The sequence below is a fragment of the Pleurodeles waltl genome, chromosome 11 (assembly GCF_031143425.1).
Source record: "Pleurodeles waltl isolate 20211129_DDA chromosome 11, aPleWal1.hap1.20221129, whole genome shotgun sequence".
In the NCBI taxonomy this organism is placed as follows: Eukaryota; Metazoa; Chordata; class Amphibia; order Caudata; family Salamandridae; genus Pleurodeles; species Pleurodeles waltl.
Window position 1 is genome coordinate 52,644,530 of NC_090450.1, and position 27,535 is coordinate 52,672,064.

Genomic DNA, 27,535 nt, shown 5'->3' on the forward strand with positions numbered 1-27,535 from the left:
GGTACAGCCGACACGTGTTTTCAAACCCCAAAATGGAAACTACCACTTGGGGTGCACTTAAAAAGTGAACAAATTTGCCTTTCTTTCACTCTGCCTTTTTCCAATAACACAAGTCCACTTGGGTCATCCCTTAGCAAGTCAGAGGAGCGAACCTTTGCCCCGAGTTATAGTTCATTGTAGAAATTCAAAACGTGATGTTGTTTATACACAAACTAACATTTGGAAATCAATTCCAGATCCCTTTCTACATGTTTCATTGATTGTGGTTTAATTTTCCAGACTCAACATTAAGATATGAGTACTTTACCAGATGACAGCTAGTCTAGCCCATGCTGCACATGTAGTGTACCCGTAGTGCAGTGACACTTGATAGTATGTGGTACGTTGCTCACCAGTGTAGGGTGAGGCTAGCTCTTACTTTTTGTCATTATTCCAGTTCACTTCTTACAATTTACCCTGGTCTGAAAATTAAGATGGGAGAAAGTGTTTGTCGTACATAAAAATGCTACTCCCTGTAAAAAAAGAAAACACTTTGAAGGCTTTGCCCTACAGCTGCCCATGGTCCTAAGCTAGATAGTATTAACCAGTTTTGTATTAGTAGTTCCAAATGAGGTAAGCATCTCAAATGAGGAGGTGCACTCTTAAGTTAAGAATATAAACCATTAGTGCTGTACAAAACAGTGTTGTGCTTCCATGTTCAAATCCTTCTTATCTCTAGACAATAAGCAGCTTTTTATTTAGAATGTTTAAAACATTAGACACGAGGATGTCATCCATTGACAAATGTTCTCTAATCAAACCAAATCTTTCTGGTTATTGAGAAATGCTTGTTTCTTTTAAAAAGGCTCAAATATTTAAAACATTAGACACGAGGATGTCATCCATTGACAAATGTTCTCTAATCAAACCAAATCTTTCTGGTTATTGAGAAATGCTTGTTTCTTTTAAAAAGGCTCAAATATTTAAAACATTAGACACGAGGATGTCATCCATTGACAAATGTTCTCTAATCAAACCAAATCTTTCTGGTTATTGAGAAATGCTTGTTTCTTTTAAAAAGGCTCAATCAACTTTACCTGGAAAAGAGGGATGTCTGCATTAGCAATTCATTATGAGCTCATGAGACTTTGTTAAATGCACAATAGTCACTGAAGCAAGCGTATATGTCAAGAAGCTTTTAATCTAAAAAGTGCATTAGTGTTTCAGATATTCTATCACCGGTGCTCTCCCAGTAATAAATGTATTGACTGAATTGTGTTTCTGGGAAAGCTCTGAAAATGTCTACCATGTTTTACTTCTGTTTTGTCGCACTTTTTATCCACATTATATGAACACCGATGATGTCCACAATGGGCATGTTGTTCAGTTTTTGTTTTGATGTACTAGGCTGTAAGTTGAAGCTTTGTCCTTTTCTTAAATATTTTATCTCATTTGCCTTTAAGAACCTCCTGGGGATAACGGGGGTTCAGAAATCCTGAAATACCTACTGGAGATTGCAGAAGGAAACTCTGATGGTAAATAATTTTCTTCAACATTGATTGGTATTTTGTTTTATATCAACATATTCCCATTTCTCTCAAATGTTTTGCCATCCAACGTCTACCTATCCTCAATTTCTTTCACTAAATAGCATATTTCAGGTACATTTACACTCATTTTTGAGTTTTAATGCTCCATCTCTTCACTGATATGCTCCATAATGTCCTATGTAAAATGTTCCGATTTTTTTCTTTGTTTACATATTTTTATGCATTTGAAACAGGCTCTTGAAAATCTCCTGGCCCTTACCTTTTGTTACATGATTTAATCAGGCGTAGTCTAGTACATCGTATGGAATAATTGAAAAAATAAATAAACTGGTTATCCATACTTAGATTTGTGATTTTCTGAGTAAGGTCTCCATCACTGTTTGATTTGTTTCTCAAAGTATAGTTGTTATCCTTTACTCATTGTGGTTTTCCCTCATCTTGCCAAGTTTCTTTCCCTCAGTTCATTAGTTATGTTGGTTGCTTTGTGATTTCTCTTCCTACTCTGTGTACATTTTTTTTTACAAAACTACTCAGTATAAAATTGATTTTTTTATGCTTTTACTCCACAAATGTTTTGTGTTTCTTTCATTCTTCAACTACTTTTAACATATTATTTGAATTTCTTTTTTTTTTAATTATTAGTGCCTCTTGGGTTCTCTTAAGCTAGTTACTTCCCTGCTTCTCATTAAGTGCAGCAATAGAAATACATTTCTGTCTAATTGCCCTATTTTTGGATATACAAACTTTGAGAAAAGCATGGTTTTCCGTTTTTCACTTCAGCGATTTTCATTCATGGGTGTAAAGGAAATGCTGACAGCATTCCTTCTCAAGGTATTTTGTCAGTCTCCTCTTGACTGATCTTTGTTTCACTGCATTTTGTTCCTCACTAAATATCCATTGTCAACAAATGCTACATCCTATTGATTATATCCTCGTTTTTAAGACTCTCCTAGTCAGCTTATGCTTTTATGTTGTTTTGCTTAGAAGCCAGCCATTGTTTACTGTCAGTCCGCTTCATTGTCTCTCTGTCGCTTGTTTTTTTTGTCGGGTGCTGTATACTTCCTTTTTCTTTGTGTGTTTGTCTGTCCATGAAGCACAGACATTTTACTTGTGGTCATCCATGGTTAATTTTTTTAGGCACTGCCTTTTACTTTGTGGTTGAGCCCTCTATCAGAGTGAGTCTTTTTCACCTGGCTTCCTCGTTTAATTCTCCCCGTCCGTGTTCTTCCCTCCCTTAGATGCTTGATCCCATCTACCTGCCCTTTCTCCGTTGTTGTCACTGTTATTGTTTCCCCCAGCTGCCTTCCCCCTTCTATTATTGTCCCTGTTGTTGCTTGCCCCCACCCTCTGTTGTGTGTTAACTTGAGCTTCTCCCACTCATTGTCCATTTGCTTGGTCCCAGCCCTTCCTTTCCACCCCCCCCCCCTTTGTCCATGTTGCCCCGAAATCACCATCCTTCCATGTGGCTGCAAACCTTCTATTCCACAATAACTTCATTGGTGGTGCTATAGTGCTTCATCCCACCTCCCCCCCCGCACCAAGCCCCTCATTGTAATTGCTGGACCCACATTCGCCCTCCTTCCGTATTTTTTCCTGTATGCCAGAAATAAAAAAAAAAAAAATACGTCCATGACACATCCAGGGCTGGCCGAGACACAGCGCTTTTCTTTACTTTGTGCGATGCTGCACAGCAGCCGCATACCTGTACATAATGGTTAAAAGCCTTTGATAAAGCCAGTAGCTCCATTGTATTAAGCCCCATTGGCTTTGCCAATGCTTGTTTTCTGTTTTGGTGACCAAGATGATCTTTCCACGTATATTTTACTCTCCTGATCCATATTTGTTTTCCACATCATTGTTTGTGCTATGCTCTTTTGAAGTCCATCATTTATTAGCTGATTCTGCTGTGTGTTTGATGTCATGTTTTTCGTACTCGCATATCTTAAAATCTGCCATTGTACGGTTGCATAGCACTTCTGTCTCAGCTTTGTTGGATTTTTTTGTGTTTTTTGTAGTGTGCTGTACGTGTTTGTGATTTTTTTTTGATGATGCCATCAGATGTGTATACTTGAATATTTTTGTGTGGTGTGTCTTGTTGGCAAGTGATGGATCTTCATAGCAGACTACAGCCCAGAATATAAGTTGCACATTAATGGCGGGATGGACTTTTAGACCCATTGCATCGCCGAACATGCAGCTACACCAGACTCACCCCTACTTTGCTTATCTGTTAACACTCCCCATATCTACTATCATTTAAATGAGTTTGGTTTGCATTGATAAAGGCTTGTTTAAAAAATATAGACTTCAAAGAATTGTTGTGTGTTTAATTTTAGCCTGGAACATTGCATGTCTTCATTTACTTGTCATGGATTTAAACCATTTGTAAGAATGGAACACGTAATTTCCCTTGAAATGTCTGTCAGGTACATTCTTTCACATAAGAAGAATAGCATTGGTTCCTTGTTAGTTATGTTAGCAGAGTTCAAACACATTATTGTTTTTTATTTTGTATAAAAACAGATCTAAGCAGTACTGCAGCAGCATACATTTCTTACTCTTAATGTGTGTGTGGGCAGAATTATGATTCAAGTTCTGGGGCTTTCAAATGACAGCTGTTAAGTGAGGAGGAGTCTTCTCTGCATGCTTTTTAAAAACATGAGCTTAATCTAGTTTGCAGTGCTTGGCAGGTGGGCAGGTGCCCACTGACAGTCGTTGTGAGTTTGTCTCCCAGGTTTGTAATTTCTGCCACCTTGATTAGGGTAAAATGTCCCTCAAAGAGGTTTCGGTGAAGTGGGCCCTTGCCTGTGCGAAGAATACATCTGCTCTGGTGCCTGTTGACATTGGATGGGCGCATTCTCCAGAAGCCTTATGAGACTGGCTGGAAGATGAAGGATACTGTAGGGAAACACATGAGGGTTGGGGGTTGCAGTTCATCGGGGTTCCCGATGAACAGCAACCAACATCCATCTTGCACACATCTTTGGTACATGCAAAACTATAACAGTGAGGGTAATACTAATGGTACATGCACAGATGGTGATGTTCAATGGCCATTCAGAACATGCATGGTGGTTACCATCATTATACCCACCACATTAAAAATAAACATGAATCGATTCCGTTCACCAATACTTTCTTTAGCTAGAGAGGGCAGTATGCATGAGCCATGGATACCTCATCTTTAAAGAAAAAAATATTGGCACAAGACAGAGCCTCTGCAAAAGGGTGTAGACCCTTGCCAATGTGATTGTAGGAAGATGCAATGGCTTGAACACTTTGTTGTGAAAATTAAATCATGCTCATCTTGGATAGCTCTATCGCGCCAAGAGTGTATAGCCAAGTACGCAAAGCTTTTTCCACTCGTTGTGTACCACTAGAATCTTGAAATTTATGGAGGGTGATTTTTAGTGACCAGAGTTGTCTAGTCAGGTTTGATGATATTTGACTAGAGGGGTTAAAGTCCTTTGTCGAAAAAGGTGCTGCACTTGATGCAGAGGGGTGTTGTTTGCTGGGTGTAGGAATGTGGAAGGACTAGGAATATCGAAGGCAGAATATTGAAAGGCCATAATATTGTGACCAGAATATCACGGGACAAAATATTGAAATATACGTTTGTATAGAATTCCTAAACTCCACATGTAACATAATACTTTAGTGATATGTATATCTACGTCTTCAAAGTAAATACATACATCCCTCCATGCACTTACCTGTTTGATTTTTTGTCCCCTGGTATTCTGGTCATGGTATTGTGACCCTTGAATACTTTGCCTTCGGTTTTTCCTGGTATTTTTTTTTAAACATTTCAAAGCATTATTTGTGCACATTTTTAAAGTGGAAGATGTCCTTGTATGTAATGCTTTTTAATACCTATTTAATTGTTGTTTTTATAAAGTGTGCTTGCTACCACAAACTTACTGATTTTATCCGTGTAATTACTATCTGTCACTCCTAACACATAAATCAATATACATTTTGACCTATGAAAAATTAAAGATCGACCTCTGTTCTTCCATAATCAACCCAGAAGGCAGCATTTCGATTTCAGCATAGAGTGATTAACTTGTTGAGTTTTCTTTGACGCATGGTGGCATAGGTCATTTCATCAGTAACCTTAGCCGTGTGAGTTCATTTGTGATGTTGTGTTGTTATCATAAGCTATGAAGTTTTGAGGTGAACATGCCGGACTAGATCTTTCTGCTCCCACTCAACTTCCTGTGGCCTGCCTCTCTCCCCTCTACAAAAGTTGTGTCTTTTGCAGATTCACTTCTGCTTGTTCGCACAATGAACCATGCCTAAGGTGTCTTGAATTAAAGCCTGTTTAGCTTTAAGGGGCGGCTCCTCCATTAAGCCAATTAGTAACCTGGACACCGGAACAAAGCTGATTTGTTCAGGATCAGATTTAAATTGGATAATGTGGTGGACAGAGCATGTTCCCTGTCAAAAAAGTTAACACTGATTGGTGCATTAACTGTATATTGAATTTCCCCTATTTACTGTCCAATGGAAAATAAGCAAGCCTATATGTATTTTTTACTTACTTAGCAAGCCAGTGGAGCGTGGCGTACAGCGGATCTGCAACGGAGCATACCTGTAACGACTTGAAGCCGGGCACTTTGTACATGCTGCGGGTGTGCTGTATCAGCACAGGTGGACACAGTCAGGTAGGACTTTTTTTAAACACTTTTCTTAAGTAATAGCTGGTTACATACCATCCTCTGACATTAGAAACCGGACACAGTAAATTTATAGAAGATGTGATAATTCTTGGAAGAGTTTTATTGATATTTTAAACATATGTGGAAGAATGCTTTGCTGTTTGACATAGATTACTCTACACATACACATGCACACATCTCCACGCACAGATATACATGCACAAACATACAACAGGGTCTTGAAGTTCAAGGTATCTTTAAATGATCGTCAATAAGATGGGTTTATTGATAACACCAAAGCATATTACAATATTAACAACCTCCCTACTCTGATTGGTTAATCACTTGCAGTACTGACAGGGCCAGTACTTTCCTTCAAAGTGTACTGGCCTTATCTTTGCACTCTCTGACAGGGATGGCCTAGGCCTCCTTAGTCTGTGGGTTGTAGTGTACTGCTTTCCCTCTTCAAAGGAGAGGATCTGTTGACAAATAGGTGTGTTTTGGCTGCGCTCGCAGTCCTTTATGCGCCCATGTGGCTCAGTGGACATGCAGGTACATTAAATGCCCAACTTTTAGCTCTGTCTCAGTGGCCCCGTGGGTGGCCTTGGACTGGGGGAGGGGTGGAGTGGTGCAAAATCCCATAAAAGTGTGGATTCTTTGACAAGGATTGACCTATTTAAGAGGCGCTCCAATTGAACTATTATAATCTGTGTTATAACCAACAATATTGCTTGCACATCATGCCACCCCTTAATAGATTCATTTCCTCTGTAGTGTTCCGAAAGTCAGCCAATCACCACCTTAAGTGTCGCTCCAGGTCAGTGTCCGCAGCCACGAGTGTTGGGGAAACCAAAACACAAAGAAGTAGAGCTGCAGTGGGGTAAGTATTAAAACACTAACATATCATGCTCTACAAACTCTTTTTTAGCTTTATGCAGTGCAGTATCCGTCTAAAACCTTTCTGCAAAGCCTGACATTGTATTGGATCTTGTGTTGCCTGGGATGCAGCACTGCACCAGATAGCATTCTGTGAAACGGCAGAAATACGCCCTAGCTCAAGGTTTCATGCTGTTCTTGCGACATTTGAAGAATATGGTTCTTTGGTAGCAGGCAATTTTTTTTGTGGTGTTTTTGCAGTAGCTAGGGCATTACAGGCGTGCCACTGGAATTATCAGTTTCTGTGGCCACAGCATTTTTCAAATAATTATGAATTTGCGACATACTTCGTCCACATATAGTTGGCAGATTTTATTTAAAAAACGTTTTAGGACAAACGCATCAAAAGTTACTAAAATGTACCATGTGTGGTGCCTCACAGTGGCATGCCTTTTGTTAGGCTGAGGCAGGTCACCTTCCAGTTGCGGATTGTTGGATTGAGGTGTTAAACTGATGTTAATACTTGAAACATATGCCCATGCAATGCTTACATGTGTCAAATGTCAAAGAAGTGAAGTCACACTGCTTCAAATTGTGGCACATAACATTGCTTGATTAGCCTTCTCTTGCTGCATAATGTAGTCAACCTTGCCAGATAATTTGGTCCTCCAATGACAAATAATTCAAGAGGCCCCCGATTAAAGGAGAGGTGTACACTGATTTTTGAGAGATCAGATAGGTTTAAGTGTCAGGTTTTTTTTTAATAGAGAGCTGAATAATTCGACTAGTCTACTGCTTGACTGTTCTGCAAATTGAATAATATAGTGCACGAGGCACAGAGAGAAGTGATGAGCCAAAAGCCTGGACGTTTAGTAAATTAGTGACGGCAGACCTAGAGTGTTGTCTCCTGGATAGATACCTACTAAAATCTCTGATGTGTCTACCTGCACTGGGCAGGGATAAGTGTCATTATAGATGGGAATAATCATCCTTGTCTCTTGGACTTCAAAACTTATAAAATATCATTTATGATCCATTCAGTGTTTATTTTGGAGATGAGCACTTATTTTGCCCTCATTAGGCTTTGGCCCAGAACATGAGAGAGGAAGGCAGAAGATGTAAAGAAGGAGAAAGGGAAAATTGGGAAAACAGTGAGAAAGAAAGAAAACAGGAATGAAAAAGATCCTGCAAGAGTGAGATAAAAGGGCAGGGAGTGTGCGGTGTAGAAGAAAGAGGCAGGAAGTGGAATTGAGGCTAGGCAACCTTTGCATTCGGAGACCCCGACATTCAGAAGCTCCGGCAGCGGGCCTTCGGATAAAAATGATCGGCCCTCGCACTTACCCTTTTATAAATTCAGCACAGGATCAATGCTTCTGATTTCTAAAAGGTTAAGGGGTCCCTATGTAAGGTGTGATTTCTTTTTAATTACTATGAATTTTGATATAGTAAGCATCAGCCTGGAAGTGGTAACGACTGTTGTGTTTTTCCCTATAATACTTTCCCCCTCAACTGTTTTCGAAATTATATTTTGCCTTTTTTCCGGATGTTCATTTTATATATACTGCAAATATTAAATAAATATGAAAATTTAAGTGAACACCTTTCATATTGGTCGAATGAAATTTAGTTTTATTTCTTTTTTTCTTTCCATTTCTGAAGTGAAATCCACACTGTTCTCCACAATGTGTAATAATGTAGTCTGAGTCAGGAAGAAACTTTGTGGGCCACTAAGTTTATGTGATGGGCGTCAGGGGTTTGGAGTTTCTGTGGCACATTCAGCAGTCAGCAATGTCTATTGAATTATGAAAACATTTTCGAAGTGTGTGGCAGAGAAATTTCATAGTAATTCCCGCCCCCCCACCCCCCGATGTCCTTTGCACCCTACAGGCTGGGTCACAGCACCTTTGGACCATTGTATAGGCCTTTACATTATATTGCATACTCTGGCAAGCCTCAGTTTTCTCTGTCTTTACCGAATATTAATCTGTGACGCATTTCGGCTTCCACTGTGATGCGTCTTTCTGAATGGGACAGATGTGTGGATTTTATGTTTAAAAAAACTGGTACACTGGGCTATGGTTTCTTCCACTTTAAAATGGTTAATTATGTTACCAATATGCAATGGTTTTGCTTCTATCCATTTTATGTCTCAGATCAGGTGATCATAAGCTTTAGCTTAGAGAGACCTCTCTATGACTTTGGATCTAATCTCTAAACTTCAAATTGAATTTTAGTGCCATTGACATTTATCTACACTAGACTATTGGGGCTTTAAATTGTATTGCAAAGGGATTGCATGCTTTTCATTTCTCTATGTGAAAGCTAGTATCACTCTTTAAATCTGAGTTCACAAGCAAATGCACAGAAGCATATGAAATGCATTTTGTTGTCATCATGTTTCAAATCTATAATAAAACATCCGTTTTTCCAGATGCTCCAGTTTTAGTTAGTGGTTGCCAGGTACAGGAGTACAACGTAGAAATGAGTGATTCGCATGAAAGTTCTATGGAGGTTTACCGGGGGTCTGAGCTGGAATGCACAGTTGGTAACCTTCTCCCTGGGACGACCTATCGGTTCAGAGTGAGAGCTTTGAACGATGGAGGGGTAAGAGTTTCTTTAATTAAAGTTTAGAAATCCAGCATGCCAAAGTGTATTATTTCATAAATAAATGTTTATTCAATTTTCAAATGCAACAGTAACGGTTCCAAACCTGTGTGTATTTGTGTCAGCTATATAAAGCGCCATTTCATTGAGTTTAACCCCACTCCTGTAACACAAGAAAAACTCGATGTATAGCTATTTAGCATTTCCATTTGGGGGTCAGAACTTTTCCCAGTAGCAATTAGCTCGACATCTACATGGGTATAGAGGGTCTACACTTAATGGATTTAGGGCTATACTCCGCTTGCACTTAAGGTGGCCTAAGGCACACTGCCCAGGATATTGTGCCCGAAAAATTGAAGTTTTGCAACAAAAAGGTCTGGCATTTTTGCTGCAATTTTGCATCGTTTTAGTTGCTGATTTGTTGGTTTAAGATCGTTAAAAAACCCCAAAACGTCACCATCTGCTGCCATTAACCTATCCTGCTTTAATACTTCCATGTCATCACCATCCAATCCCATCACAACCACCACCCCCCTCATCATCGCTGCCGTCTGTGAGGAACCCATCTGTCAACACCCTCCTCTGATATAGCCTTCATCTCAAATCACTCCTCCCCTTTCTCTGCCATTTTGTCCCCACCCCTCCATCAGCATCATCCTCCTCGGTCATCACCCTTCTTTGCCATCAACATACTCCTTGTCACTCTAACCTCTCATTCCCCTTTTCTGTCTCACACTTCTTTGCCTTTATCTTACCATTCTATCACCTTACTCCCCCATAACCCTACAGTCAACAGCCTTTTCTGCCACCAGACTTGCCTCATCCTCACCTCCATCATCACCCCCCTGACACTACCCAACCCTCATGATCCATCAACCCCAATCATCCTATCCGCTGTCATCTCCCAACTGTGACTGACCCACCCTCCTATGCCATCACCTTCCACAGTCTTCACCATCATCGTTACCTATCATTGCCCTCTTTTATCTCTCAACTGCATCACCTTATCTCTTCTGTCATCACTTTCTTCACCTCATCACCCTAATATTCTCTGGCAACACCTTTCTTGGAAGTGGTTCCCCAGGCGGGTGTCTGATCTGCTCAATAGGAATCAGGACAAGAGAGGGCTCTTACTATTCCAACAGTTCCATGCTCCCACCCACATTTGGGGGAGATCTTTGATATGTCTGTCCCAGTCTGAGACACATACTGCTGTGGCCCTGATGCCACGGGCCAAGGGTCCTGATGGGTGGCCCAGGATGTGGAAGGAGCCACAGAGTTGCTGCAGTGGTGACTAATGCCATTAGGTTCCAGATGCTGTGGAGCAAAGTGTCCTGCAGGGGAATAGCTTCCAGAAAGCCAGTGTTGCATTGAGAAACTGCTCCGGGGAGGCATACTGCTCGGCCATGCCACTGGGGACCAGGGTGACAGGAGGTAACATACAGCTGTACCTTTATTGTTGTTGGGCCAGGTAGACTAGCACGGCTCAGATGAATGCTTGGGGTGAAGATGCCAGTGGAGCCACACACTGCTGCCGGTGAGGGTAGATACCATCAGAGATGGCAAGCTTAAGGGACGTAGGGAAAACAGCATTGGAGGGGACTGGCGGGCACATCGGTGATGCTAATTGGCAGGTGTTAAATAAAAACTGATCACAATCAATGAAATGGTAAATGTTTTATGTGAAACCTGACTTTGGTGTACCTAAGAAAACACAGCACTTTCCTCTAATTCCGAATTAGTCCCGGTCACAGCGCGTGGGCCTTTCCATGAGTTTTCTGTGGTGCACTATGTTCTACCTGTACTTCCCTAACAGTAAACTGCTTGTGCCCAGTTCGAGCTTGGAGTGAAAGGCACACTGTAGGAAAATGGACTTGTTTTTATCTGCACAGCTAATGCAGGAAGGGACTGGGACATGCTTTGCAAAAAAGAGACTTAAGTCCTCCCTCTTTTCTCATCAATAATTGACATAGCAGCGAGGAGGAAGGCTGTATCCCACCCATCAGCCTTGCAGACATACCTACAGGGAGTACCGAGCCAGTAGGACATAAGCAGCCAAATATACCCATCCGTCACCCACAGAAGCGCAGTCCAGTCCATGATTAATAGTATTCTTTTTTTTAGCCTCCAAGTGGTGAGGATGCGAGCTATGGTTACTTGAGATATCTATAGGTTGTGAATTTCGGTGTTTGTTTTAGTTTAAAACGTTACATTACCACTGAAATATTCACATCACTATAAATTCACTTCATTCTTTCGTTGTTTCGGTGAATTTATGGAGGTTTTTAACATATAGTAATATTTTATCACTATACATAAAGCCAACCCCACATCTGTGGCCAGGTGCTGCGTTCAACCGCCCATGGGCAGCCAATCCCCCAGCCATCAACAGCCTTCAGGCAGTGCATGGCGAGTTATTGGCCACTGGAAACCATGCAGACACTAACCCCAAACCCCTTTTTTGGCATAGTTCTTTACTCCTGCGTGTGTATCGCAAGCAAGCCGCTGAGACTTCCTCTGGCTCCCACAAGACACCCACGGGATCTCCAAAAACCTTTTTTATCTATTTAAACTATGGCCCAAGGGAGTCGCTTTGGGCCCCTCCCCCTCGCCCCAACTGTGTTGACTGGGGTTTTGGTATCCCTACCCTGCTCCCTGTACCTTTCTATTTTTTACTTTTCAGGACTCGGGGACCAAGTCCTGAGTCCTGTAATGACGGCTGAACTTAGATTCACTTCATCCATAAATGATTAAATTCTGGCCCAGTGATATCAATCTTATATGCACATAATAACTCATATTTAAACCTAAAACATACCTCTCTGTATGTTTTCTTATCTACAGTCTTTATTTGCCCCATCTTTCACCAAGTTCCATCTTTTCAGATTCTCATTTCCTTTTTATCTACCAGAGGGATTTGGTTGCAATCTGAAAATATGGAAACATTTACCCATTACACATTTACAACAGTTAATCTAGTTTCTCAGAGTAACTCCTGCATGCCACCCACCAGTGACCTCAATCTGAAATTCCTTGATCTGTTCTAAAACGTAAAAACTTCTTTCCACTTACATGAGAATTTATAATGCTATCTAAGTGATGTCAGCTGTATCTTTCTGTTTATATGGAGCTCAGATTTTTTGTTAACTGCAAAGGATGTGCAGGCGTTTCTAAATAATAATAATTGATCGTTTTCTATATTTTAAAAATCCTGTTTTACAACATTTCCTATATATACAGTAATAATACATCTTGAGAGCATTGCACAAGAGGCAAATGCAATTACATATCCTTTTTCGTGATTGGCATGTTCACCCAAAAATATGAAATATGAGCATTATGGAAAGGTAATAAGATAGAGATAAAGTGATGGTGTAGGGAAATGATATTGTCAGCAAAAAGATGTAATTTACAAGACTGAAGTAGTATGTAATTGGACGCATTCATTGAAGGGAAGTTTCTTATACACTTGCAGCAATTCCGGAAACCAAATCTGTGAAATGTTTTATCCTATGTCAGCTGCCCAGATCTGCAACTAAATTGTCAAATACTGAAAGAAATCTTGAAACCCAGGAGACAGCCACTGCCTCTAGCTTTATAACTAGTTTTACGCCTGGTCACTTTGACTGAGCCAGAAATTAAATTGTGTTTTTAGCATTCACAGATGATTCACAGAGCCTCATGCATTTCCCTGAAATTTATCAAATTGTTAGTGTAGGTCTCTGATTAAAGGAACTTTTTTATATTTTTGAGGTGAAAAGACATAATTGTGAACATGCTGCAAAGCCTCGATTATTAAAAAATATATATGTTTGCATATTAACAATCACCGAACCACTACATTGAATATACATACCTATTTATTTGTATTACACTTGTTTATTCTGAATGCATTGACATGAAAAAGGTGCATACTATCTTTTCTTGCAAGTAATAGTACCACTTTGCTAAAGCAGATCATATTTTTTATGATATAATTTCAGGATTGGCAAGCAGTTTGCCTCAAGGATTACACTATTGTGAGATGCAGGTTCTTGGTCATGGACATGTTATTTTCTAATGCCACTTGGGGGACGATGAGTTGGCGTACTGTTATTTCAGGTCAAACATTTTTGATGTCCACTTAACTAGAAGCACCACCAATACAGCTTGAAGGTTTCACATAGTCTTAAATTCATACACCACATTTGAATTCTTGGTGCTTCTAAGTCAACTTCCAGTATGTAGAGCCCTTCTTCTCTGTCTTAAAAAATATTAAATTGCTTTTCCTTTAGAACTGCACATTTACCTTTGCATTTTGACAATAGAGGGCATTGGGCACATCTTTTATACCACCTTTTGACGTTAAAACGTAAGGAAAACCACAGTAGTCAGTCAATGTGCAGTTTCTACTCGACTCTATTTTTTCTTTTTTGGTTTACAGTACGGTCCCTATTCTGAGGCAGCAGAAATCACAACAGCAGCCGGCCCTCCTGGGCCATGCCGAGCACCTCTGTTGACTGTACTTTCCACTACATGCATACGTGTAACTTGGGAGGTAAGGATGACACATTTTGAGTAGTGGAACTGCATTATTTGAATTCAAATAAAATTGCTTTCTATAACCATGGCAAAGAAAGCATGAGTGTTTTCGCCCACTGTGTATTCATTATGTGCTTTCAATTGCTTTCCAATTGTTGCGTTTTTGCAGCGTTGGCGTTAGTGCTCGTCATCTGCCTCACCTTCACTTCCACGTGTTGCTGGTCTCCTGAGAGTTTGACATGATAAATTGTGGAAAAAAAACATTTTAACAGTTATCTGTGTTTCCAAGTGATGACTGGGTTCATTGCAAAAGTAGCTCGAATTCAGTCAGTCATTATGCTGTCTTGGATATCTGTCAAGATTTTAAAATGAAGGAGCAGTGTCAATTATCCATTTATTAACGCCCATTTGGTGAGTAGGAGGGTTCAGTTCATCATTGCAGAACGTGTCAAGAGTTGATTTGTTTATTTAATAAAATGCAGAAACGAATGCAGATGTTAGTAAGCTATAAGATCATAAATGGCTAGAAACTATAACCCAAGAAGGAAAGTTAAATTATGTTGCTTATGTGTATTGTTTTTGATAAAAACGAATTGAAGAGATAATTTTACCATACTAGGTTCATGTCAACTAATTTAAACATATTTTATGAAACTTCATCAAAGAAGACTTTGACTGTCTCATTAAGACGAGCCTTGGACATCTTATATTGTGTTCTCTATCTTTTGACATGCCATCAAAACTAAGTATTTCGTGATAGGCTTAGTTTTTTTAACGTAAATGTTAGATCACATAATAAAGGGTGGATGGCATGCTGTATTCTACATATTCCTTAACACAAAGCTATATTAATTAAATCTCATCCATTTTTATAAAATGAGTCCTTTTTTCTCTACCGCAAACATAGCTTTATGTGTAAATTAGCTTACGTGTAAAGCAGACAGCTTTACATATTTAGGGATACTGATAATATTTCCATACATCTAAAAGATTTAGAATATCAAATAGTATAATAAATCTTGCCTATTTAGGCAGTCAGAAAGAGAGTGTAATGCAGACTCATAAAGTGTTTAATATTCCCTACCTTGAGAGGTGTGACATATTACTAGGGTCATAAAACGTCAGTGGACAACATTTATGTAATAAAACATGCTTAGGAAGGGAGGAAGGAGACATATTTCATGTTTATGTGAATGGTTTTTATGAAAGTCCAACACAACAGCAAGTTCACTTCAGTCTCATAGGTTCTTTTGAGCCCAGATATCTTGAAAGACGTTCCATCAAATGGGAAACACTATTGTTCTGCATTACCCTAAAAAGTATGTTTGAGGCATCTGTCGCTGTTGATACACATGCTGCGTGTACTCCTGCTTCTAGTGTAGAGCCCAGATGTGTTCATGTTGTTGTTTAGAGTCATGAGGTTGGGTGATTCCTCCTCTTGCTGTTAATGTGCAAGGTCATCAGCTCCATTGTTAGATTGTTTTCATTCTGCCATTGGTTCCTTTGTGTGCTCCAGGTCGACACCGTTGCAGCGCTCCTTTTCAGTTCACTCAGTTTCCTCCCCTCCATCTGTATTGTCCTTTACCGTCTTGGTCTACTACACTCAAATGGGGTTCGGGTTGATTGTGGCACCTCTTGTGCCTCACCCTTCGGTGCCTACTCCTGTCTCTGGGTTGTGTCTCTCCACCATGCCTTGACGGTGATCGAACGGGCACCATTCCGATATTGTCCTCATGAAGAAGCCTCAGAGACCAGTTGCTTTGGCACTGGTTTAACTGATGCCAGCACTGAGCCGAGCCTCTGCACTGACACATCTACCTTGGTACCAAACCCAAACCCAAACCCACCCTCAGAGCCGAAGCATCAGAGCATCGACCCGCAATACAGACATTGGTGCTAGCTCAGTTGAACCAATTCTCCATAGACTACAGGACAAGACTGACACAAGGATTAGACACTTGGTCATTCATCCCCATATGGGCCGGATCTTTGCCCGCCCTTTGGAATCTGCTGTGTTTCCCCCTCAAAACGTGAGCTTTCCTTCAAGGAAACCTTGGGTATACTGATTCCAACAAAGAAGCAAAAGAAAGTGGAAAAGGTTACTAGCCCCTTACTACATCCACAACCATGCCCTCACCCGGTTCGTCAGGTTTCCACTTCCCGCCTGCTCCCCAGGGTACCCCTTGCCATCACACCTCAGGGCTCTCCGCACACTGACACTGTTGGTCATCGAGGAGGGGTTGATACATTTGATACCATGCCGCAGGTTAACCTGTCAAAATCCTATGACCCAGGCCTTCCAGGGGACACAGACCCTGACCTGTGCCCTGCCTATACCTCCCCTCTGGATGATTCCACATCTTATTAGGAGCTCATTTTTCAGCCGCCTTATTTAATAAGGCTGATCTTCATATAGAACCCAAGAGGAATGAGATGGAGATGGAGGATCTCCTCCAATGCCTTCCAGAGGAGCACCGAAAGTGGGGTTTAGGAAATAGTGTCTGAGGACAAGCAGATATCGAACACTTCTATCTGCTGTGCCTTGGATGCTACAGACACCACTACAAAGGGGTTCATTCCAGTATCCTTATATGTAGACACACCTGACTCAGTAGCACTGGCCTCAATCTGGAGGTTCAGCAGAACCTGTTTAATATGCCCTTTGATGGCTAGAATCTCTTTGGCCCACAAGTGGACCAAACGTTAGAAAAGATCAAGAAAGATACGGAGACAGCTAAGGTGATGGGTAAGCTTCAGACACTTGCTCCCTTTTGCTGCACACCCTTTCATGGAGACTCGAAACCACCTTGCCTGAAGTCTCCATGTCCTACCCTTGCCCCTACAGACAACAGCCCTCTCCCAGGGGTTATTTTAGACTGTTTTACAGCGGGTAACCACTCTAGAGGCGGTGGTAAAGGTGGTTCTGCAAAAGGAGATGCAACCACCACCAAATCCTGACTTGTCTTCTTCGCCCCAACTATACAAAAGCGGCCGTGGTGCGCCTATGCAATTTCTTTCCCTCATGGCCCGCCATCACCTCAGCAAAACACAAAAGAAACATCACCTCACACCAGTGGGTGTTGGATTTAAAAAATAGACCAGTTCCTAAAGTAGTGCATAGTGAAGTTGTTTGCTGTGCATTGTGTGTTAGTATTTCAGCAGCAGTCTCTGCATTATTAGCTTTGCTGCTGTGATCCTTTTATGTCTGGCTTGACTGCACAGCTGTCTGCATAGCTTTATCACTTCTATACCCAGCGCATAAACACATTCAGTACATAAACACTTCACATGTAGAAAGAAGCTTTTGTTCATTCCTCTTTAATTAATGGCGTGGGATAAGCCAACCTTAGACACTGATTTGATGGACTGTCTCTGAATTTTAGGAACCACCTATGGAATTTTGCAGATGTGTACATTTTAATGAAAGGAGTTCTTTTTTGCTCTATTTTTATTTGCCCTTGATGGAGCAGGCACGGATCCTCGCCCATGTACGCAGCCTTGTTTTCACTAGCATACCTCTCAGCATTCTGCCCTTTCAGCCTATCATGCCTTCCCCTGTTCTGTCGCAAACTGCAAAAGCATGATCAGAGTCGAACGTCTGTGTGAGACTCACACTGAGATATGGACACTGCATAGAAGCGCCTGAGATTTTGCTATGGGCATCAATTACAACTCTTTTTAAAAGGAATAGTAACTATACTCTTTTTTTATAGCATCCTTGAAAATGAATTGTGTTAAATTTCCCCAAAATTATATGAATAGCCTTACTTAATTTTATTTGTGTGATTTATGTCTTAAGTAAAAGCATTGAATTTTTCTCATTCAAGTACATCTGCTCCTCTTCAGTGCAGGCATGAGTTTTCTCCGCAACTTATAAAAACACTGAATTGTCTGGCAAGGACAGGTAGTAGGGTAGAGAAAGTGAAGAGAGTATTGGTAACAGAGCTTCCCAAGATCACAGAGTCCACATTAAGGCTCTGCACAGGGAGTAAGTCAAAGCTGACAGTGAGGTGCTCAAGAAGCAATTCAGCTTTGAGAATAACACCCCGACCGGGCCAGACACTCTACATTGTAAAACTGAAGCTCTGTAAATTCTTCACTCAGAAATGCTGTGAGAGAATCTGTCAGCAAATATCCTTCAGGGCAACATGCAAAGGCAGGGTTTGTGGAGCTGAAACCTAGGCTGATTTTGTAAAAGTTAGACTAAAGATGACACTCACATTGGGTGAGAAACATTACCACGGTTGTCAGCTGTGCCCATGAAACTAGGCGATCCGTTAAGAATATGCAAGGTATGGTGGTCACAGCAAGGGTGGAGAACTAAATCCAGAGCCGCAGCAGAGAGGGAACTAATGCAGAACAGGAAAAAAAGGGAAAACATAAGTGACACTTGGCAGGGTGGAAGCCACAATTTGCGCTGTGAAACGACAAATGTAGGCAGCGTTGATTAAAAGGTAGCACACTGGAAACCAGAACTAAGAAAGACGAAAATGGCAGTAGGGACTTGGAGAAAGGCTAATTACTGAAGTACAGGAGGTCCAGGAACCAAGGATGCACTGAAATGGTGCTGGCCAAAAAAACAAGGAAGCACTGCAGGACAGTTCTAGTACAATGATCAGGGGTTTTTCTGTAGCTCGGCAAACAGGAAGTTCTACAAACGAGGGTTTGCAATAACTCCGGAAACAGAACTCTGCAAAGGGTCAGGGAAACAGGATCACTGCTACAATAACAAATGCTGGACTGAAGGAATAAGAGGCTTAACAGAGCTCACTACTGATAACATGCCTCGTGTTTGATCAAGCTAGCCTTCTCTGCCCATCCTGGGTCTGCAAGGGTGGAGACGTAGCAGTACAAAGGGAATTCTAAGAACAGGAGGCTTGTGAAATAGAAGCTTGCCAAAAAATGGCATGGCTAGAACGCGAGTTAAATGTACAACGGTTTCCCGTATTCAGTATAGGCCACACGTTTGGAATTTCTAAAAAATTGTGAGTAATAACGTGCTGGCTGTCACAAAATATGACATGGACCTGAAAATAAGGCAAATCCTGAATAATGGACAAGAGGCTTGAAGTCAGTATATGGTAGAAGCACATGGCCTGGAAACGTAGAGGAACACTGGAGGGTCCTATGTTTATGCCATGATAGTGGTGGGTAGGAGAGTGCAGGGAACTAATAGGCACATGCATTCTTTGAGACGTCCCAATCAAACACTTGGGTGTGTGTGCAAAGGCATCATTGCTATGAATGCTTAGGATCTGGCCTACAGTTGAGGCAACCTAATGAACACTTCCGGTTGGATGCTCAGCTGACGAGCGCCATGTCCAATTCAGTCTCCGGCCTCCCATCTCTGGTATTAAGCATGGCAACCTTGGCTAGAAACCTTCAGCAGATACATACAATCTCAGCAGACCCAGCAGCTAAGATCCAGATTTCATCAGCTGAGTACAGTGTTGCAGTGCTGCTCCTTCATCGATGATCAATGTATTCTATACACAGACGTTAATATGAAGTTTTATACCAGGAGATGTCCCTTGAAATGGATCGCTCAGCCTGCTCATGTTGGAAGCAGTTTTTGTGAGATTACTTTGATGTTGGATGGAAATTTAAGTTGGAGTTTCCTTTCAAAATATATTGGGACATAATGCACATTTTAATGTTCTTCAAATGTATTACGCTTATAGGTAGTGGGTAAGGATTCTTTGCATCGTGTGTTGTGCTAAGTTTACACAGTATTGTAAATCATACCTGGGATTTCTCACTTCGGGGTAATATTGACATATCTCCTTTGGTTATCGTGCCTTCTGTGGAGCACTGCATGTAAGTACAGGTCATACTTTTTTTTGTGAGCTTTGCTTTACGATCACACTTTCTACAAGCTTCCTCAAAGGCTCTTCAATCTGAGATAGATATCTAGGGAAACTGAAGGCCAGCCCCAGGCTAAGATAAGGGCTGGAATACAGAGAAGCGCGCTCACAGCCAACAGGCCCCACTTTGGGATTTTAATTTTGAAATTAAAAAAGAAAACAGTTTTTTTTACTTTTTAGTTTGCACCAAAGTGCAAAAAACATTGGCAGTATCGAGCATGACGGCGGTTCCTGCCAATGCTTTAGAAATTACCACCAGTGCGGCAGTAATTTCTAAATTCAGTGGGCCGCACCTCTGTTGCCTTGCAGGGAAATGAGCCTCTCGCCGAAATATAAATCAGGCCCTTTGTCTTTCACGCTGTCTAGTGAAATATATCAGTGTAAAAATACCTCAGAGGGGCACTTACTTCATATTCTTGCTGGCTGTTCTATTTACAACACAATTTAGTACAGTTGCACAAGGTGATCATTTGCACATCTCTGACTTTCTGCTGTTGCCGCAAGCTCCTAGCTTAGCTTTCTTTTACATTTTGTATGTTGTGAGTCGGAGCTATTTTTTTTAACGAGTTATGGAATTCAGTGTCTTTAGATCTGCATTCTCAACCTTCTCTCCTGTTATTTAGAAAGCAAAACTGACTTTTTCACTATTGTTTTCTTTCTTGTATATGTATGTATTTCATATTTATAAAGCGCATTCCGGCCAAGGCATCGAATTGTATATTCCCTCACCTCACTGTAAATTGTGCAAGATATCTTCCCCGAGAGAGACAGTCACCCTGCACACACAGCAGAGTCAATGCCAATGGTTGTTTGTCTTGCAGAGTCCAGACTGTTCGGGTGCCGACATCTCGGAGTATCGACTAGAGTGGGGTGAAGAAGAGGAAGAAGAGTCATTGGAGCTTGTGTACTGTGGCACAGACACCTGCTTTGAAATCAGTGATCTCTCAGCGGCAAAACAGTATTGGTGTAGATTGCAGGTAAAATGTAATATTTGCTTGCTTTTTTAATCCACTTTTCATGCATACAAGTGGGCATTTGGTTGGCTGTTCATTTGGAAATTTGTTGTAAATAGGAATATGGGTGTGATGATGATACTCCATGCCATTGGAAAATCATTTGGGCCAATAAAACATTTTTGGGGGAGCAAATATATCAAATATATTTTGTGGGTAGCAAATATATTAACTATATGAATATATTCAATAAACCAAATTAAGACATACCATTCAATCTTTATTATGACCGTAGTAAAGCTCCCATATTCAGGACCTTCTGTAATTTAGGATCATTCAGCCTTTGGGGCTTCACTGCTCCCACTATTAGCCTATGCAATGGCATTGTACTCCATTTCTGCTTAAATATCTATTTTGTAACTGATATATTTGAAAGATTACATTGCCCAAATTGTACATGCAGTTCTATTGTAGAAGGAGGGGAGGGCCAGCAGAAAACATTTTAGGCGTCGCCTCTCCAGAGTCATGGCCCATCCTCACACTGTGCATGCGTGTGATTGTCCAGTCCAATACTGATCTTTAGTGGAAAAAGCTGAATTTATTGCACACGCTAAGCACAGCACTAAATCATCCACATAAATAGCCTGTCAAGACTAGCGCACTCATGCATCTCTGGGTAGTACTCCCCACCTGTGCGTCCTCTTGTGCCCCTTTACTCCTCCACACTATACTCTGCATCGCTGGCGTATTTTAGAAGCTGACCCCCAGTGCTGCCCACAGTAGCGATGCCCATCAAAGTCTGGCCTTGATCTTGCATTTTTTAGCTCTCTTGGCAGTAAACCACCAAACTTGAACAAGCCTACCACGGGCCTGTGGCCCTGGTTCCAGTGAACTCCAAACTAAAGCCTTCAGAAGAGTCAACTGGGGTGCTTCTTTCCCTTGTACTCCACAGAGAGCAGCTTGCACCACACCATTACCACTGTCAGCAGGTTAGGTGCACTAAGGCAACACAAGCAGCGTGGCTTCCATGTGCAGCATCTCCTTCTTCGTTGTTCCTACCGGTAAGTCAGTGAGGCAGCAGTCTTCCTGCAGGCAGCTTCTGGACTTTTTCCCCCGAGTTCCTCTGCCATTTACGTGGTCTGCTCTAACACAGCAATGGCACCAACAGTCCTATTGGGCTCCTTCTGGCATACGGAAATCTCCAATGTGGCGGACAGTCCCAATAAGGTCATATCATCCAGGCGACGGCCCTACTGGCATGCAGGATCACAGGAATGGGCAAAAGCCCACAATCTTGGGCGTACAAAAGACAGCCCTAACAGATTCAGTGGCACTGGGCAATGGCCCCAGTAGGCTCAGTAGCCCCTCCTGGCACAGGAGAGTTATGGACACAGGTGACGGTCCACAACATTACTGGTTGCCAACTTCTGCAAGAGAGTTCATGGTTCTCACACAACACTGGACCCAGTGACTCACACTCTGCTCACTGGAATCCACTTGCCAGAATCCCTGCTGGGCCTCACTCTCTCCACACACACTCCTCCTTCTCACCGAGCATATTGGTCTTTGCAGACAGGCATTCGGTGGTGCTCCAGGCACAGAACAAGTGTACTTGGCTCCTGGGTGATGGCCCCTTACCCAGATGGGAGAATGACAGACCTTGGTCCCCAGTTCTCATTTAAGTAGCAGAAAGTCTTGGCAATCTTCCCTCTACTGATGAGACAGAGCTGTTCAACAAATTACGGGGCTTATGCTCCCACCATTATAGTTCAAATCTAGACACATGCATGATTTAATGTATCACATTTGGAATTTGTTGGGGATGTCAGCTCCTTTTGAAGTGCTCCTTCCTCTGCAATGCCCTTTGTCAAAAAGACAGACTGCCACAGCAGGAATGGCTCCAATTTTGAGTAACCAACAACACAGGTCAGAAGACTAGTCGGGAATCAACCTGACTCTCTACCTCCACTGAACTAGGCCCATAAAGATTCAACGGACTAACCTTCCTCTCTATCTGGTTTCCCTGGTAGAGCCAAACATATCACTCCAACCATCTCCCTGACATTGAGCCCAGGCCCGCTGACCACTTACTCTTCCTGGAATCAAAGTTTCCATTATATATATAGAGCATATTGACCTATTCTACTGCCGTAGCCAATCTCCACACCTACCAGTTAAAGCAATTGAAGCCCATACTTAGGAAGATTTAGCTTGACTCAAGTTTGCTCTTGCAAATTTTTTTGCTATTGATTATATTGCTTTACCTTTGTTACCTTTGCTGAGACCAACTTAGTGCAATGTGACATGCCCACAAGTGTCTGGAAAATTATGTGTTGCATGGTGTAAACCGTGTGCAAGCAATCAGAAAGCCATGCTGTCTCATTTTTCTATGTAATAGTTTTACAGGTCGCACGTTGAATGTGCACCAGCAATCTTTGCTAAAGTAAACTTGTAAGGCAATTATTATCAAAGGAGATTGCATACGGGGAACTATCATACTTGAAGTGTGCTTATACTGGTAATGTTCTCTCATTCGTCACACGAACTGATGTTATAACAATTCAGATGTACAAGACTTTTTCAAAAGAAATGCAGAAATGCCTTTAGTGATAAAATTGCACCCACTACCCTTCTACAACAAAGTAACTGAAAACTCTGTAACATGTTTCCTTAGTGGATTTTGCACATCTAGGAATTCGCCAACTGCCTACTCCGAGCCACTAATAAATGAAACGACTCCAGTTGTATGGCCTGGGCCTTTCTAATGAAAACATACTTCAGAGCTTGGACACCTGTTATGGCTAGCAGCTGCTACCCTAGGTAGCCAGTAGCTTCTTATGTTGTGTTGCAGCAGAAAAGCTGTGGCAGACGTCTCAGGCTTCCCAGGTCTACGCATGAGTATCCCATCCAGTTCAGGCTCATTCTTTGCATTTTGGGACTTTCAGTCCTGATTTTATAATGTGGATAAAAAAAGACTACAAATCCCAGGATTCAACCGAAAGAATGCTGAATGACTTGCAATTACCTGAATCTGTGAAATTGTAGAAAAGCTTCAGTGGTAATTCGGAGCCCTGAGGAAGGGCCTTCTGAACAGTCCTGCTCATGTGCATCCTTGCTGATGCTTGTCTTGTTGAGTAGCTGGGCTTACGTTGCCTATTATGAGGCAGAGTTAGAGGCCAGAGCCACTGGAATTATGCAGCACATTTTATAATAGTATTTTGTCATTTTTAGGGTCGAGCCTGCGTTGCATGAGCTCGCGCATGCGTATCGCAGCAAGACTCTTTTGTATTTAGAAAAGGGCTCGGAGCCCTATCAACTTCACGTCAGTGTTTTTTATTGGTTCGTGGGCTTCCCTAATAAAATCTGCTTGCTTTCATTAGTCGAAGGCACCCATATGGCATGCCTTTTCCGGTGGCAAGCCCTCCTCGAGCACAGCGACCAAGTACAGAAAACATGCGAGGCTCGCTGTTTTCCATCGGGCTCGTGGACTTTCTTTTCTCTAATTTACGAGCGCAATCTCGCTTGGCAGAAGTCGAGCGCTTTACATACTTGATTTCACTTTTTCGGGTTATGTACATAAATGCACTTTTGCCCGATAGGTGAAAAGTCGGATTAAGAGTTTACAACGCGATCAGCTCTAACATGAGCAAACGCGAGACCTGTTGCATTGTAAATGCTTGTTACACTTGTTACCAATGTCTGGGCATAGGCTGCACCCCATTAGTAGCAGTGTTACGCCCAGACTTACCAATAAGCAACAGAAACGTGACCAGTCAACCTTTGCAAAGGACTTTCCACTGCAGGACAGCGCGTATTTCTGTGTTTATAGTAACGTTTGGCCCTATTGAGCTAGAAACAAAATCATTTTTGTTAAAATTGGCAGATAATGCAGCAAATGATGGCATAATATCAGTGCGCTGGTGAAGATTTATTACAACACTAACCAGCTCGAAGGTGTAGGCTGCTGTTGACATGGCTTATTGATGATATTAGCGATAAGACTGAGAAATTGGCTATCAGAATGTTTGGTGCAGAAGTCAGTCACGCTGGTGGCCCCCTGCACCAAACAGAAAAATACATTGACAGGAACCTCCGTCACGGCCTGCCAATGCTTTATAAAGGCATCTATAAGTTGTGTGTGGAGTAGGCTTGACCTAGATGACTTAAAGTCCTCCACCAGGCAAACTGAGATTTCTCCGTCCATGAATATTAAAATCTGGCCCAAATATCCCCGAAAGACTGAAGCATTCTGCATCATCCCATTTACTCTTATACTGTGTTCTTTCTGCATACAGGTTCCCTGCAATAGTTCATTGTGCTTGAGATGTTGTGGCTTTTCTTTTCCCCATCAGCTGGCTCATCCTTTTGTCATTGAGAAAAAGGTCATTGACTTCGACTGGGAAGACACAAGAATCATATAGAAAAGGGTGGACAGGTATCTCTGAGAAACATAAGGGGCTATAGAGCCAAGAACATTATACTTCAGAACCACAAAGACTGTCTCAGTGCTTAAAATCTCATGGGCGGGAGGCTAAGGGAAGTTGAAAGAGCCCTTCAAATCCCAAACCAAGGACACCAGAGGAACTTGATTCTCCAAAAAGACACTGGCGTCAAAGGACGACCGAGATCAAGACAAACTTAAGAAGATGGTAGCTGAAACAGCGGCAGCCGAGACGTTGATGCAGAGGCAGGGGCCAGAGACCCAGCTCAATGCTCAAGTGAAAAAAGAGAAGCCTCGTGGCAGAAATAGCTGCAATCCTTCAAAACAAGAAGGACTCTGACGCCTCCCTCAGAGAGTTCTGTATACCTTCAAGTCCTTCGATGGAGAACGTGCAGGGAGAGAAAGACTCAGGGGTTTAGAATTCCCACTGACTCCTGAATCACAGGAAGAACAGAATATCTTCTATGAAGAAGAGGATCCAGAGTCACAGGGCCTGTTCCACGACGCTGAGGGCTCGGAAGACATTGAAAAACAATGGCAGGATCTCAAGGCATATTTTCCAGAAGAGGGAGTAGACAGATATAGCTGGAGGCATTTGCCACCTGCTGATGCTTCCTAGTGCAATGTACCAGGGGAGAGAGACTTTTAGAGCGAGCAGCCTGCAGGTCAGGTACACCTAGGGTGAAGAAAAAGAATTAGCATTCCTCGAGGGACCTTGCTTACATATGGGGTAATGCCATATCAGACTCAACCGCTAGAAAGAGCAAATGTGCCAACTTTTTCATGGCCAACCCTGGATAAAGAAAGTAAAGGGATGGAAATGGTGGGGTGGAAATTCCAAAGGAGGGCCGTCAAGCCGTGGTGCATCACGGACTCTTATGCCCGTGTCAACAGATATGCCCAGCAACACTGGGAAGAGATGGGAGAACTGATAAAGCACCTGCCAGACCTGGAACAGGGCGGTCTCCCTCGTGGTGGAGAGCAACTGATACAAACACATACTTAAAATCAGCACTGGATGCCGCTGACACATCGAGTAGGCAACTGGTGTCAGTGACACTGTTGAGGAGAGACACATGGCTGCTGGTTTCAGGCTTCAAGAATGAAGTCCAGGCCAACATCATAATAAACTATTCAACAGGGAACACCTCTTTGGCACTGCAGTGGATGACACACTGCAACAGCATAAGAAGGATAATGACACAGCCAAATCGATGGGAGCCCTGCAGTTTAGAGGACAACATAGAAGGGGGAGTCACCCCCACAAGAAGACTGACAGGAACAGGGGTCTTCCAGGCCGCCACACAACACTGGTCTTTTCAGCACACAAGCCAGGCAGAGGTGTCAATGCAACAATGGCAATACCAAATGCCACACCGGCATTACTTTTGTGGATGGGTGAGGGGCAGAGGACAGCCATCCAGAGGAGCCGAACAAACAATGTAGTGATTCATATGCCAGTGCCCACCCACAAACACAACACTTGCAGGTGGAAGAATAGGGGCCTTCCTCCAGGAGTGGTAATTTTAGACAGATGGATACTCAACATCATACAAAATGGCTATTGCATAGAACTAATGAAACACCCGCTAAAACTGGGACTAAAGAAAACAACCAACACGAAGGAGGAAAAGACATTACTGCGAGAGCACTGTTACAGAAACAAGCAATAGAAAAAGTACCCCTGAAGGGTCAGTCAGTGTAACTATCTACACCCAATTCTAGAACTCTGCTTCCTAAACAAGTTCCTATAGACATAAATTCAAGATGACAACATTGCCTGAAGTAATCCCACAACTACCAGAGGCGGATTACATGGCAACCATAGACCTGAAAGACACCTATATGCACATCCCAATGAACTGCAGACACAAGAAGTTCCTGCTGTTTGTGACAGACAGAACACACTATTAATTCAGGGTGATGGAAACACTCCACAGACTGAATTGCTCCATAAACACTGGAAAGTCATGACCTACACCAGAATGAGAAAAGATCTTACTAGGAACAAGAATCAATAAAAAGCAAGCAAGAGCGTTTCCCTGTGAAAAGACAGTACTTGTGATAACGTAAGAAGCGCACTGCT

The 27,535-nt window shown here is 42.1% G+C and overlaps 1 protein-coding gene across 2 annotated transcripts in view; it reads left to right on the forward strand.

Moving 5' to 3' along the window:
* Positions 1-27,535, forward strand: part of FNDC3B (fibronectin type III domain containing 3B) — a 474,093-nt gene that overhangs the window by 376,078 nt on the left and 70,480 nt on the right. For both annotated transcript variants that reach the window (XM_069213040.1, XM_069213041.1), the window contains 6 exons: positions 1,443-1,514; positions 6,078-6,196; positions 6,965-7,070; positions 9,498-9,670; positions 14,094-14,207; positions 20,877-21,032. In XM_069213040.1, the coding sequence (XP_069069141.1) occupies positions 1,443-1,514; positions 6,078-6,196; positions 6,965-7,070; positions 9,498-9,670; positions 14,094-14,207; positions 20,877-21,032 (740 nt within the window). The remainder of the gene's footprint in view (positions 1-1,442; positions 1,515-6,077; positions 6,197-6,964; positions 7,071-9,497; positions 9,671-14,093; positions 14,208-20,876; positions 21,033-27,535) is intronic.